Here is a 12,912-nt window from a genome sequence, read left to right on the forward strand (position 1 = left end):
TTGATGGCTGCATCCATCAGTGTCGGAGTAATTGTAAGTTGCTTTGGAAAAAGACGTCTGTTAAATGATGATGATGATGATGATGTATATTATTCAGGTTGATATTTTGATCTGATTTGAAATGCAAAACTGAACCTTATTCCGTCCCAGTGACACCTTGTGGTGTTACAAACCAGGCGACTAAAAAGGCAAAAAAATAAATGTTCAGACCTGCATGCCACACTTCTTTTATGTCGTTTGCACTTCATGTGGAGTACGGATTGGCTCTCAGCTCTTCACTTTGGTAACGTTTTGTTATTTATTCTTCAGACGAAGACGTACGACTCAGTGACTGACAAGTTCATGGACTTCTCGTTTGAGAAGGTGAGTCGGCATGGGAGGATTTTTATCCTCTTTCTGTGTTGTTAGAAAGTCTGCAAGTATGAAATCAGTTTAGAGTAAATAAATGCAGAGAAGATTAATTGCATTTAAAAGTTTGAACATTTTTTTAAGGGTATTCAATTGTTGGCTTCTAATAAATAAATAAATACATTTGCAAGAAGTGACATCGAGTCTCTTCCTGAGATGAAAAGTTGAGAATATTTACAAAGTCTGGATGTGGCTACTTTAAGTTTCCACCTGCTTGAGAAGGATCTTAGACAGGATCTAGCTTTAGGATTCAGATGTAAAGACAGAGCTGCTGACAGTGCTGAGTGCCCGTTTCCCCACAGACGCACAGCGCCTACATGCTGTTCTACAAGAGGGTGGAGCTGGAGGACGACAACGGGAAGGACTTCAGCTTCAACGTGTCTCCAGATCTGCTGGAGGTAAAGGAGACGCGCTCCCTGTAGAATCTGATGCTTGGTGGAGTAGATGTAGAGTAGAGCACTGCGGGAGGGTGTCCGTCCGTCAAAAACCTGTATCGTCGTCCAGCCCAGTGGATGAACGTCCACCTGCCGTCGGTGATCAGGGTTCCATCCGGCTGAGCCCACATCCAGGGAACAGGCTTATGGCTTTTGAATATGATTATTTTGTGGAACCGATGTGAGTATTGAAACACTCTGTGGCCTCGTTGCAAGATTTTGATACCGAAACAACCGATTGTCAAAAGTAATGGGATGCGTCATCACTGAGCTCGAGATGGAGGGGGAGCCAGGCAGAGATTTTTTTTTTTCTTTAATTCTAAAGCAGCGTAGGGCCTGAAGTTCAATATTTGCAGGATTAAAGTTGATCCATGCCATTACCCTCGCTGTGTCTTTCCTTCCAGTGGATTTGGCACGACAACATGCAGTTCCTGCAGGACAAGAACATATTTGAGCACACATACTTTGGGTAGGTGACGGCACAATCTGTCAATAGAAGAACACAAGATGAAACAGAGGTGCTTGTAAAGACCTCAGGAATGCTGCACCTTCTCATTCAAACCGCTGTCATCGCTTCATTGTTTTAGGCTTCTCTTCACGTTCCTTGATGGGTGTGAATAGCAGAGCGACGCACGGTTTTTAAAGGATGTTTTGTCTCTAACCACGACCTCCTGACGTTCCAGGTTTATGTGGCAGCTCTGCAGCAGCATCCCCAGCACCTTACCTGACCCCAAGGCCATCTCTCTGATGACCGCCAAGGTGAGACGCAGCGCAAACATCATCACATTACAAACTGTGTGTGTGTGTGTGCGTGCGTGCGTGCGTGCGTGTGTGTGTGTGTGCTCCACGTTGCCCCATGGTGCTTCGGGTCGAACAAAGCGTGAACATTTCTCAGGATGATGCTTTGTTTTCCTGGTTGTTCTGCAGCTCAGCACATCGTTTGTCCTGGAGACCTTCATCCACTCCAAGGAGAAGGTAAGAGGAGGTGGCACTTTAATGCCTCAGCGTGTTCACCTGTATGACAGAGTCTGTGAATGCCATGCGCAATGTTAAAATTGGTAAGAATTGATTAACCACACCAAGCTGCTCCTAGGTGTATGTGTGTTGTTTTTAACGTGTGTGTGTGTGTGTGTGTGTGTCTGTGTGTCTGTGTGTGTGTGTGTGTGTGTGTGTGTGTGTGTGTGTGCCTTCACAGCCCACCATGCTGCAGTGGATTGAGCTGCTCACAAAACAGTTCAACAACAGCCAGGCAGCCTGCGAGGTCAGAGGTCACCCATGAACTCAATAATAAACAGAGGAACCGTTTCTGTGATCACAATGCAGTTAAGGCCCCGCACATCCTCTTAAGGTCTGACAGCTTCCTCCTGTTTCAGTGGTTTTTGGATCGCATGGCGGACGACAACTGGTGGCCCATGCAGATTCTGATCAAATGTCCCAACCAGATCGTCCGACAGGCAAGTCGCTCCTCAACGCCCCGTTGGATGAAGTTATTACTACTAATATTTAGAGTGTAGTGCTCACCCCCCTGTGCTGCTCTGCTGCAGATGTTCCAGAGGTTGTGCATCCACGTCATCCAGAGGCTGAGGCCCGTGCACGCTCACCTGTACCTGCAGCCTGGCATGGAGGATGGGTACGTAAGGGGACCAAGAAAGAGGGTGGCGGGCGGAGGGAGAGAGAGAGAGAAAGTGATTGATGATGATGATGATGAATGGGTCGGACAAAAATCTCAGGTGGCCAAAAAAGGTGAACTCTGGCTGCCGAGGTGCCCTCGAGCACGGCAGTACCCACCAGGGCGGCTGATGGTTTCTCTCCCTGCGTGCAGCTCGGACGACATGGACGGCTCGGTGGAGGACATCGGCAGCCGCTCGTGCGTCACGCGCTTCGTCAAGACGCTGCTGTCCATCATGGAGCACGGAGTTAAACCCCACAGCAAGCACCTCACCGAGTACTTTGCCTTTCTGTACGAGTTTGCCAAGATGGGAGAGGAGGAGGTAAGCTGCTTTACTCCGCCTCCGCTCTGTTACTGCTCTGCCTCTGCTCTGCTCGAACAAAAATGTGTCTCAAAAAACAGTATTTGATTTAGTGTGTGTCCTCTGCCCACAGAGCCAGTTCCTGCTGTCACTGCAAGCCATCTCCATCATGGTGCATTTCTACATGGGAACCAAGGGTCCAGAGAACGTAAGTTCACACACGGGAAGTGCAGCTCAGATGAACCAGGATGGTTTTGACTTTTAACTTTCATCACAACCTCAGTCACTTGTTATGGAGCTCACTCTTTGTTAGCCGCACGTACTGGGTTTACTAGTCGGCAGTGCATCAACATTAGTTGATAGATGTGAACGTTTGCGTTATTTTTCCATCTGACATTAGTTTTTATCTCTTGGCAAAATTGCAAGGTCTCACAAATATTGCAGAGATTTAAAGGTGCATTAATTACCGCAATTGAGGTTTCTTGGAGGGCCCGATATCTGGAGCCTGCTGGAAGCTGGTGTTCACCTTGCTGTGTTCGCGTTTCCTTCCAGCCCCAGGTGGAGGTGCTGTCGGAGGAAGAGGGAGAGGAGGAGGAAGAGGAGGAAGACATCCTGTCCCTGGCGGAGGAGAAGTATCGTCCGGCGGCGCTGGAGAAGATGATCGCCCTCATCGCTCTGTTGGTGGAGCAGTCCCGCTCGGAGAGGTAGGAACCCCACCCCGGCCCGACCTGACCTTTCACCTCTTCAGAGAAAGAAAGTCATTTTAAAAGGTTGTTTTGGATTTTTCAGTGACGTTGGCGCCGTCTATGGACTAAAGCTGTAGTGTTTCCACAAGGAGCTACCTCGGCTTGGGTGGGGGGGGTGATAATATGTACTGTGCGTCCATATGACCTCTTCCTCTTCTGCTAACCCCCCCCCCCCCCAGACACCTGACTCTCTCTCAGAGCGACATGGCCGCCCTCACCGGGGGAAAGGGCTTCCCCTTCCTCTTCCAGCACATCAGGGACGGCATCAACATCCGGCAGACCTGCAACCTAATATTCAGCCTCTGTCGCTATAACAACCGCCTGGCTGAGCACGTAGGTCCCCCACGCGCCGCGCCGCGACAGTGTCATTAACATCTCTGCAGTTTTGTGAGCACTTTTGTCTTTTTCCTCTTTCTCCTTCCTCACCTCAGATTGTGTCCATGCTCTTCACCTCCATCGCGAAGCTCACTCCAGAGGTGAGAACCCACACCCACACCAGGTGGCTGTGTCACACTGGCAATACTCGTCTGAGGTGCCGAGTCGCTATTTACAAGATTTTAGAAAGGGCTTATTTTTACCTGAGTGTATTTTAAAAGGAGACTCCGCCTCCCTGCCTCCCCCAGGCGGCCAATCCCTTCTTTAAGCTGCTGACCATGCTGATGGAGTTTGCCGGCGGGCCTCCTGGGATGCCCTCCTTCGCCTCCTACATCCTGCAGAGGATCTGGGAGGTACAAACATCCCAAAATACTCCTGTTCAGCTTTAACTGACTCTGTCAACGAATGAGAACCGAAGAGAGACCAGTGGTTCTCACCGTGGGGGTCCGGTGGTCTGCCAAAAAAAGCAAATTGTGTGTGTGTGTGTGTGTGTGTGTGTGTGTGTGTGTGTGTGTGTGTGTGTGTGTGTGTGTGTGTGTGTGTGTGTGTGTGTGTGTGTGTGTGTGTGTGTGTGTGTGTGTGTGTGTGTGTGTGTGTGTGTTCTCTCAGGTGATAGAGTACAACCCGTCCCAGTGTTTGGACTGGCTGGCGGTCCAAACCCCAAGGAACAAGCTGGCCCACAGCTGGGTCTTGCAGAACATGGAGAACTGGGTGGAGCGCTTCCTGCTCGCCCACAACTACCCCCGCGTGCGCACATGTAAGACGCTGATATTTGTACAACAGAGCGGAAACATTTCTGGAAGGTTTGACAAAGCCTGAGTGTGGGAAGCCCTTCTGCAGGTCATCAGGAGGTGTTCTGACCCTGGTCTCTCTCCGTAGCCGCCGCCTACCTCCTGGTCTCGCTCATCCCCAGCAACTCCTTCCGCCAGATGTTCCGCTCCACCCGCTCCCTGCACCTCCCTACCAGGGAGCTGCCGCTGTCCCAGGACACCACCGTGGTGCTGCACCAGGTCTACAACCTGCTGCTGGGCCTGCTGGCGCGGGCCAAGCTCTACGTGGACGCCGGCGTGCACGGCACCACCAAGCTGGTGCAGTACTTCAGCTTCATGACCTACTGCCTCATCTCCAAGACCGAGAAGCTCATGTTCTCTGGATATTTCATGGACCTGTGGAACCTCTTCCAGGTAGAGCTTGTTGGGTGTCTTTTTCAAACTCTGTTTGGAGTCTGTTCAAAAGCTGGGTGATGTTTTTATTATTATTGTTTTTAACATTTATACATCCACAAACTGAAAACATACCATTCAGTCACCAAAACGTGTGTGTGTGTGTGTGTGTGTGTGTGTGTGTGTGTGTGTGTGTGTGTGCGTGTGCATGTGTGCGGTCTAAGCCAGAGCACCTGTCTCACCCCCAACTCCTCTCCCTTCCAGCCCAAGCTGTCAGAGCCGGCAATCGCCACCAACCACAACAAGCAGGCGCTGCTGTCCTTCTGGTACAACGTGTGCGTGGAGTGTCCGGAGAACGTGCGCCTGGTGGTGCAGAACCCCGTGGTGACCAAGAACATCGCCTTCAACTACATCCTGGCCGACCACGACGACCAGGAGGTGGTGCTGTTCAACCGCGGCATGCTGCCCGCCTACTACGGCATCCTGCGCATGTGCTGCGCGCAGTCGCCCGCCTTCACGCGCCAGCTGGCCTCACACCAGAACATCCAGTGGGCCTTCAAGAATCTGACGCCGCACGCCAGCCAGTACCCCGGGGTGCGTGCACCTTGTTAGAGCCCTGAGGGGGAGAAAAGCATGAATTGGTTTGATTTGATCACATTGTGATAGACCTGTGCTCCCTCTAATGGGATGTGCCCATGCCACCTTGCCAGTACCAGTACCCATTCTGAAGTCTAGGCTGATACAACAGTATAGACAAGGGCTGTCACGATCATTACATTTTAATTGACAATTATCATACAAATAATTGAAATTCACAATTTAAAGCAGTTTCATGCCACTGTCATACTGTAATAAGACACTTCCACAGAGTGAAGGAAATCCATGAATATTGGATCATAAACGTAGACCGTTTATTTGCTTCAACCAAACTGATGAAAACATTTAACCTATTTCAACTTCTAAAACAAAATTCCCACAAAATTTGAATAGAAGCATAAGTATATATACAGTAGATAGGTACTATATTCATCCCTGAGGGGAAATGGCAATGTCCCAGAAGCTCACATCAACACAGTAGGCAAAATAATAACAAAGCAATGAAATGAAAATCTGCAAAAAAAAAGGCAATATATGGAAAATTTGGAAAATATGCAATAAACCCAGCGGTTAACTTTACCCGATAAAAATAACAGTAAAAAACAATTTAATAAACAGAGGCAACAATGAAAAACACCTGAAAAATAAAAGGTCATGTCTAAAAATGAAATACAGTCCCATACAGTGACTTGTGAAACAAACAGTGACGCGGAAAGATGAATGTCCAATAAACCTGACATTAAATATAACCCTCAAACAGTATGACTGGAGAATCAAAGGCCTTCACAAACATGTTGCGATGAGCTCAAATCGAACATGGTTCTGCGTGACGTGCTGCCCCCTGCAGGCGGTGGAGGAGCTCTTCAACCTGATGCAGCTGTTTGTGACCCAGCGAGCCGACATGAGGGAGGAGGAGCTGGATGACGTCAAGCAGTTTAAGAAGACCACCATCAGCTGCTACCTGCGGTGCCTGGACGGGAGATCCTGCTGGACCACTCTCATCAGGTCCCAAAACACACACTCACCGGGACACAGAAAACCACAGACACCACGAGTTAACGAAGGATTAGCCCATGATTTTTGATGCTAAAGACTGAACACATACGGTTCTGTACAAAGCCATTGAGATTCTGTCTTCTTGCCAAGTCTCCGTCCACCCTGTTGACAAAAGCCGACCAACAATATCATTACATACTGTATAAATACATTTTCCTGATAAGAACTTGTCGGGAAAATGGTTATTGGAAAGGGTTAATGGTAAAAGTGGGTTGGGAACGGGCGGCAGAGAAGGAAACTGATAGTTGGAGCCCAACGAGGCAAACGCAATTAGGACTTGAGCGAATCATGTTGAGCCGAGCGTCCTGGAGCTCTCCCAGCCTCACACCGCGTCTCCGTCCCCCTCCAGTGCCTTCCGAGTCCTGCTGGAGAACGACGAGGACAGGCTGCTGGTGGTCTTCAACAGAGGACTCATCCTCATGACCGAGGTAACGGGTGAAACCAACTGAAAATTTCACAGTCCTGAATGTTTATAGGGAACGTGGAATGTAAAAGAGTCTCGTTGGCGTCCTTGGTTTGTTTTGATCCGGTTATGATGGACCGGAGCGCCCTCCGGTGGTCGAGTGCTCAAACGTTGTGACTTTGAGAAGTCCTCGCGCGCGTGGAGGCGGACACTGGCGGCCGCGCGTTAACGCAGTGTGTCCTGTGTAGTCGTTCAACACGCTCCACATGATGTACCACGAGGCCACGGCGTGCCACGTCACCGGGGACCTGGTGGAGCTGCTCTCCATCTTCCTGTCCGTCCTCAAAGCCACGCGGCCCTACCTGCAGCGCAAGGGTGAGTCCTCCGGCCGCACGGCCTTCCTGCACCGCTGCACCCCAGACACACGGCCACGGCGAACCAGTCAGTCCCCGTCGTGAGAGCAGCTGGGGCCAAAAGTTGAGGTACACCTCGGCTGTGGCCACACATTTCTTTGGTGGAGTCAATGAAGGCTTCTACTTTGCTCATGTCAGATGTCATTTTAAAAGAATCCATAACAGATATGTTTATTTCAGCTTGAATTCACTTTTTGCAAAATTCCAAAAGTTACATACATACACCAAGTTGACTGTCGCTAAACAGTCTTTTGAGAAGCTTCCCATTGGCCAGTTGTCATAATTAGGAGTTATTTGGCAACTGTGGGTGTATTTAAAGGCCTAGCTTCAGAGCCTGTGCCTTTTCGCCCCCTGATACCGCGGGAACATCCGAGCCCCTCGGCCGAGACCTCGGAAAAATAATTGTGGACCTCCACATGTCCGGTTCCTCCTTAGGAGCAATTTCCAAACAACCGAAGTTACCACGAGCACCTGTGCAAACAATTGCATGAGAAATGGAAAACTCTTGGGGCCGCGCAGACACGGCATCATTCAGGAAGGAGCCTCAAACCAACTCCCAGGCCCAGCAAATTTTGGTGGGAAGGGGTTCAACTGAAGCCCCGGATGGTGACAGAGGAGCTTGTGAAGGAGTAGGAGGCATCAGGTGCCACAATACCTACGTTCACCATGAAGGGAACCTGACATGGCCATGGCCTGGAAGACTGTCGCCCAAGGACCAAGACCCTGTTCCGAGCGTGGGGGGGGGGGGGGCAGAATGGGGTTGAGCTGGTGATCACCGGGATGAAGACCTAGGTCCACTTCAGAAAGCAGGCGACATCATGAGGAAGAAGAAATGTCTGGAAATGCCGAAGCAGCGTCTCCAGATGTCAAATAGAAAGTTAAAACTCGGAAGGCAGCGGGGCCTCCCAGCGGAGCGACCATCTGCAGCTGACCTCAAAGTTGGAACAAGATGGCTTGAGGATAAAGCCCTGAGCGGAACACCATGGAAAAATCTGTGGGCCCACGAATGTTTTGGCTGACGTTGGTGGATCAGTCCGCATGTGATGATCAATAGAGTTGAGTAGAAGTTGATCAGACATTGAGGGGAAGTAATCCATCACTGTTCCAAGTCTCCTCAGCATCACTGAGTACAAGGACAGTGCGTAGCCATCACCACAACGTCCAGTAAGAACACCCATGTGGAGATGAGAGTGGGAAATAACCACCACCACCACCGAGGGAGTGTCCTCTGGCGCAGAGATTCCCAACTGCCGGCCCACGGACCGTGCCGGGCCGCGGGACGTTTGCCACCGGACCGCGAGAACACGGGCGGGATCTTTTCAGGACCGATCTGTGATCGACGCAGCAGCAGGAAACTGAGTAAATTAAATAAATATTAAAATAAAATTCACCTGGAGCTGTGGAACCCTGCGTAACGAGTCCTGCCCCGGTCACTCACACACACATAAAGATATATTTATGATTCCTCTTATCATCCCTCATTGAAATGTTATCCCCGCGCATTTTGTAAGATTCTGTTTCATCCTGTTGTTGTAACAAACGCAGACTGACAAAAAGAAGAGACGACCGCCCGACTTGAGGAACCTCGGTCGGCTGGCGGGTTTTCCAACTGGTGGTCGCGGTCGTGGGCTCTCCTTGGTGTTCAGTTGTCTCCTGTGTTGTGCAGATGTGAAGCAGGCTCTCATCCAGTGGCAGGAGAGGATCGACTTCGCCCACAAGCTGCTCACGCTGCTCAACTCCTACAGCCCGACCGAGCTCCGCAACGCCTGCCTGGGTAACACGCACACCACGCACGACATCGCCATATCGATCCCCAGCCGTGAAAACCAGGCTTCACAGCAGCTCTGCGTCGGAGCCTGATAGAAAATAGTGACGGTTGAAGCCGTACGCAGAGCTGTCTGTGCCGTGGCCTGTTCCCTGGAGACCGTTTGAAGCCTCGGCTTTGGCTCAGGCGGGAACGCCGGCGGAGCCGAAGCCGAGGCTTCAAACGCGGCCGCCGCTCGGTACGTCTGGCTCGCGCAGCTGGCCTCGCCCCCTGATCACGGTGCCTTGCGCCACATCATTACCGGGGTCTTAACGCCCCGTAATGCCACGTCTCCGTCAACGCTGGTTTCAACGCTGGTTTCAACGCTGGTTTCTCGGCCCCGCCCGCTTTGCTCCTGGCTTCGCGTGACCTTTTATTTTATTTTTTTACCGTCTCAAGTGTTTCCTCTTTTTCCCTCCAGACGTGCTGAAGGAGCTGGTTCTGCTGAGTCCTCACGACTTCCTGCACACGCTGGTGCCCTTCCTGCAGCACAACCACTGCACCTACCACCACAGCAACATCCCCAGTAACATAAAATCCCACCTTTCAGACTCTTTTATTTTTATTCAGCGACATCTGGAATGAGTCGCATGTACGTGCCTCCGCCTCCTTTCAGTTTAGCGTGTGTGTGTGTGTGTGTGTGTGTGTGTGTGTGTGTGTGTGTGTGTGTGTGTGTGTGTGTGTGTGTGTGTGTGTGTGTGTGTGTGTGTGTGTGTGTGTGTGTGTGTGTGTGTGTGTGTGTGTGTGTGTGTGCGCGCAGTGTCGTTCGGACCCTACCTCCCCTGCAGAGAGAACATCAAGCTGATGGGAGGGAAGAACAACATCCGTCCCCCCAGACCAGAGCTCAACATGTGTCTGCTGCCCTCCATGGTGGAGACCAGCAAGGTGCGAGGCCCTGCACTGCCCCGCTTCCCAAATACCCTTGAGAAGACGCCGAGGCGACGCATGTGGTGGTGTTCTGTAGCTGCGGTGGTTGACTGTGTCTGTGGGACTTGATTTTCAGGGGAAGGACGAGGTGTACGACCACATGCTGCTGGACTACTTCCTGTCCTACCACCAGTTCATCCACCTGCTGTGCCGCGTCGCCATCAACTGCGAGAAGTTCACCGACACGCTGGTCAAACTGAGTGCGTGCACGCCACCTCTGAGTGACCTCTAAGTGACCTTTGAGTGACCTCTAAGTGCTGTGGTGCAGAAAGCTTCAGACTGGACTCACTACGCTTCTGTGCCCTCATCAAAACACTACTATTAATAATGAGGCATCTGTGTTCTGTGTATATATTAACTATATCCTCCATATGTTATATATTTTATATATCCTACATGTTTTATATACTTTAGGTATCCTACATGTTTCATATATTTTATATATCCTACATGTTTATATATTCTATATAATCTATGTTCTCTGTTCAATACCTGGATGGTTGATGTAAACAGGCTACTACTTGGTCACAGTTTAGCATTGATGCATTTTAGTCCACTGTTGATTCTTACAATAATAATAATAATACTATAATAATATTCTGGAAATGTCCAGATTTTTAATTAAATGTTTTTTTTTATTTCCTTGATTGATAACATCAAATGTTGATTATTCTCCCAATTGATTCCTGGGATGTATGAAAGTAAAGCACCGTATTGGAGGGTTCACTGCATCTGGGTTCCTGTCTTTCTGCTTCCTGTGCAGGCGTCTTGATTGCGTACGAAGGACTTCCCCTTCACCTGGCGCTGTTTCCCAAACTGTGGACTGAGCTCTGCCAGTCACAGGTAACACACACACACGCACACTAAAAACACACACTAAAAACACACACTAAGAACACACACACAGTAAAAACACACACACACTAAAAACACAGACAGTAAACTGTATTTGGATCAGTGTAGTAACATTTAACTCTCTCTCATCCCTGCTTCCCCCCTCCCTCCCTCCCCTCCCCCCAGTCAGCGCTGGCCAGCACCTGTGTCAAGCTGCTGTGTGAGGATCCAGCGTTTGGTGAATACATGAAGTGCATCCTGATGGACGAGAGGAGCTTCCTCAACAACAACGTGGCGTACTCCTTCCTCACCTGCTTCCTGCACAAGGTGCGCGCACACACACACACACACTCACTCACTCACTCACTCACTCACTCACTCACTCACAGACTCACTCACTCACCCACTCAGCACCAGTGTGGGTGTGATGGCCTCTGTCTTCTCTCCCCAGGTGCAGGCTCAGGTTCTGTCTGGTTCCAGCTTCTCCAGCCTGGTGGGCGTCCTGGTCACCAACCTGCTGAGTGAGCAGAGCAGCCTGCAGCCTGAGCTGGTGGCTCACCGCCTGGAGCTGAGCAGGACCAGCAGTCTGCTCAACGCTGTACGTGCACACACACACACACACACACACACACACACACACAAAAACACACAGACACTCTCACGCACACACACAAAAACTCAGACGCACACACACACACACACACACACAAAAAACTCTGACACACACACACACACACACACACACACAAAAAACTCAGACGCACACACACACACACACAAAAAACTCAGACGCACGCACACACACACACACACACACAAAAAACTCAGACGCACACACACACACACAAAAACACACTCTCACACACAAAAACACTCGCACACACACACTCACACACAAAAACACACTCTCACACACAAACACACGCACTCTCTCACACAAAAACACACGCACTCGCACACACACACACAAAAACACACACACACACACACACACAAAAACTGAGACACACACACGCAAAAACTCAGACGCACGCACACACACACACAAAAAACTCAGACGCACACACACACACACACACACAAAAAACTCAGACCCACGCACACACACACACACACACACACAAAAAACTCAGATGCACACACACACACAAAAACACACACACTCTCACACACAAAAACACTCGCGCACACACACACACTCACACACAAAAACACACTCTCACACACAAACACACGCACTCGCACACTCTCACACACAAAAACACGCATTCTCACACACACTCGCACAAAAAAACACACACACTCGCACAGACACACTCATGTACACATGCACACACTTTGACACACACACACACACTGTACGTCAGTGGTTTGACAGTTTGACAGGAAGCTGCTTGATTTCGAAACAAGAAACTTTTGAAGGTTTTTTTTTTTTTTTTTTTTTTTTTGACTCTGAGCCAGTTTCCCCACACGAGGCTGGAGGGAGGTCAAGCTGCCGCGGAGGCATTCTGACGTGTTTATGGGATGGCAGCTGGAGTGGAATTCCAAAGCCTTTCGGGGGGTACGGGGGGACAGTGGCAGTTCGGGTGGGATGTAATAAAACACGGTGTCTCCTGGAGAAGCTCGGCCGTGGAGGTGGAGCCTTGTGGAGGTTTTGTTGGAGAAATGATTTTGTCTGTGGGAGCTCTGCTGGGAGGAGCACGTCAGCACTGAGCACGCTCTGTTCTACCACGTCAACGGAGACAAAATTAAGCTTAAAGTAGTAAATATCTGAGCTCAAGC

General features: G+C 50.1%; 1 protein-coding gene across 1 annotated transcript in view; it reads left to right on the top strand.

The window, feature by feature from the left end:
* The window catches only part of usp34 (ubiquitin specific peptidase 34), a 53,190-nt gene that overhangs the window by 39,091 nt on the left and 1,187 nt on the right, over positions 1–12,912 (top strand). Inside the window, exons 50-76 of the mRNA XM_079999147.1 lie at positions 310–363; positions 711–806; positions 1,247–1,311; positions 1,526–1,601; positions 1,770–1,817; positions 2,038–2,103; positions 2,216–2,296; positions 2,387–2,472; positions 2,665–2,833; positions 2,946–3,020; positions 3,365–3,516; positions 3,738–3,891; positions 3,990–4,034; positions 4,182–4,286; positions 4,543–4,690; positions 4,813–5,117; positions 5,361–5,690; positions 6,541–6,698; positions 7,099–7,177; positions 7,401–7,527; positions 9,232–9,339; positions 9,791–9,895; positions 10,130–10,254; positions 10,373–10,496; positions 11,060–11,139; positions 11,317–11,457; positions 11,582–11,728. Coding sequence (XP_079855273.1) covers positions 310–363; positions 711–806; positions 1,247–1,311; positions 1,526–1,601; positions 1,770–1,817; positions 2,038–2,103; positions 2,216–2,296; positions 2,387–2,472; positions 2,665–2,833; positions 2,946–3,020; positions 3,365–3,516; positions 3,738–3,891; positions 3,990–4,034; positions 4,182–4,286; positions 4,543–4,690; positions 4,813–5,117; positions 5,361–5,690; positions 6,541–6,698; positions 7,099–7,177; positions 7,401–7,527; positions 9,232–9,339; positions 9,791–9,895; positions 10,130–10,254; positions 10,373–10,496; positions 11,060–11,139; positions 11,317–11,457; positions 11,582–11,728 — 3,249 coding nt within the window. The remainder of the gene's footprint in view (positions 1–309; positions 364–710; positions 807–1,246; positions 1,312–1,525; positions 1,602–1,769; positions 1,818–2,037; positions 2,104–2,215; positions 2,297–2,386; positions 2,473–2,664; positions 2,834–2,945; positions 3,021–3,364; positions 3,517–3,737; positions 3,892–3,989; positions 4,035–4,181; positions 4,287–4,542; positions 4,691–4,812; positions 5,118–5,360; positions 5,691–6,540; positions 6,699–7,098; positions 7,178–7,400; positions 7,528–9,231; positions 9,340–9,790; positions 9,896–10,129; positions 10,255–10,372; positions 10,497–11,059; positions 11,140–11,316; positions 11,458–11,581; positions 11,729–12,912) is intronic.

Source organism: Zeus faber (assembly GCF_960531495.2).
Source record: "Zeus faber genome assembly, chromosome: 4".
Taxonomy (NCBI): Eukaryota; Metazoa; Chordata; class Actinopteri; order Zeiformes; family Zeidae; genus Zeus; species Zeus faber.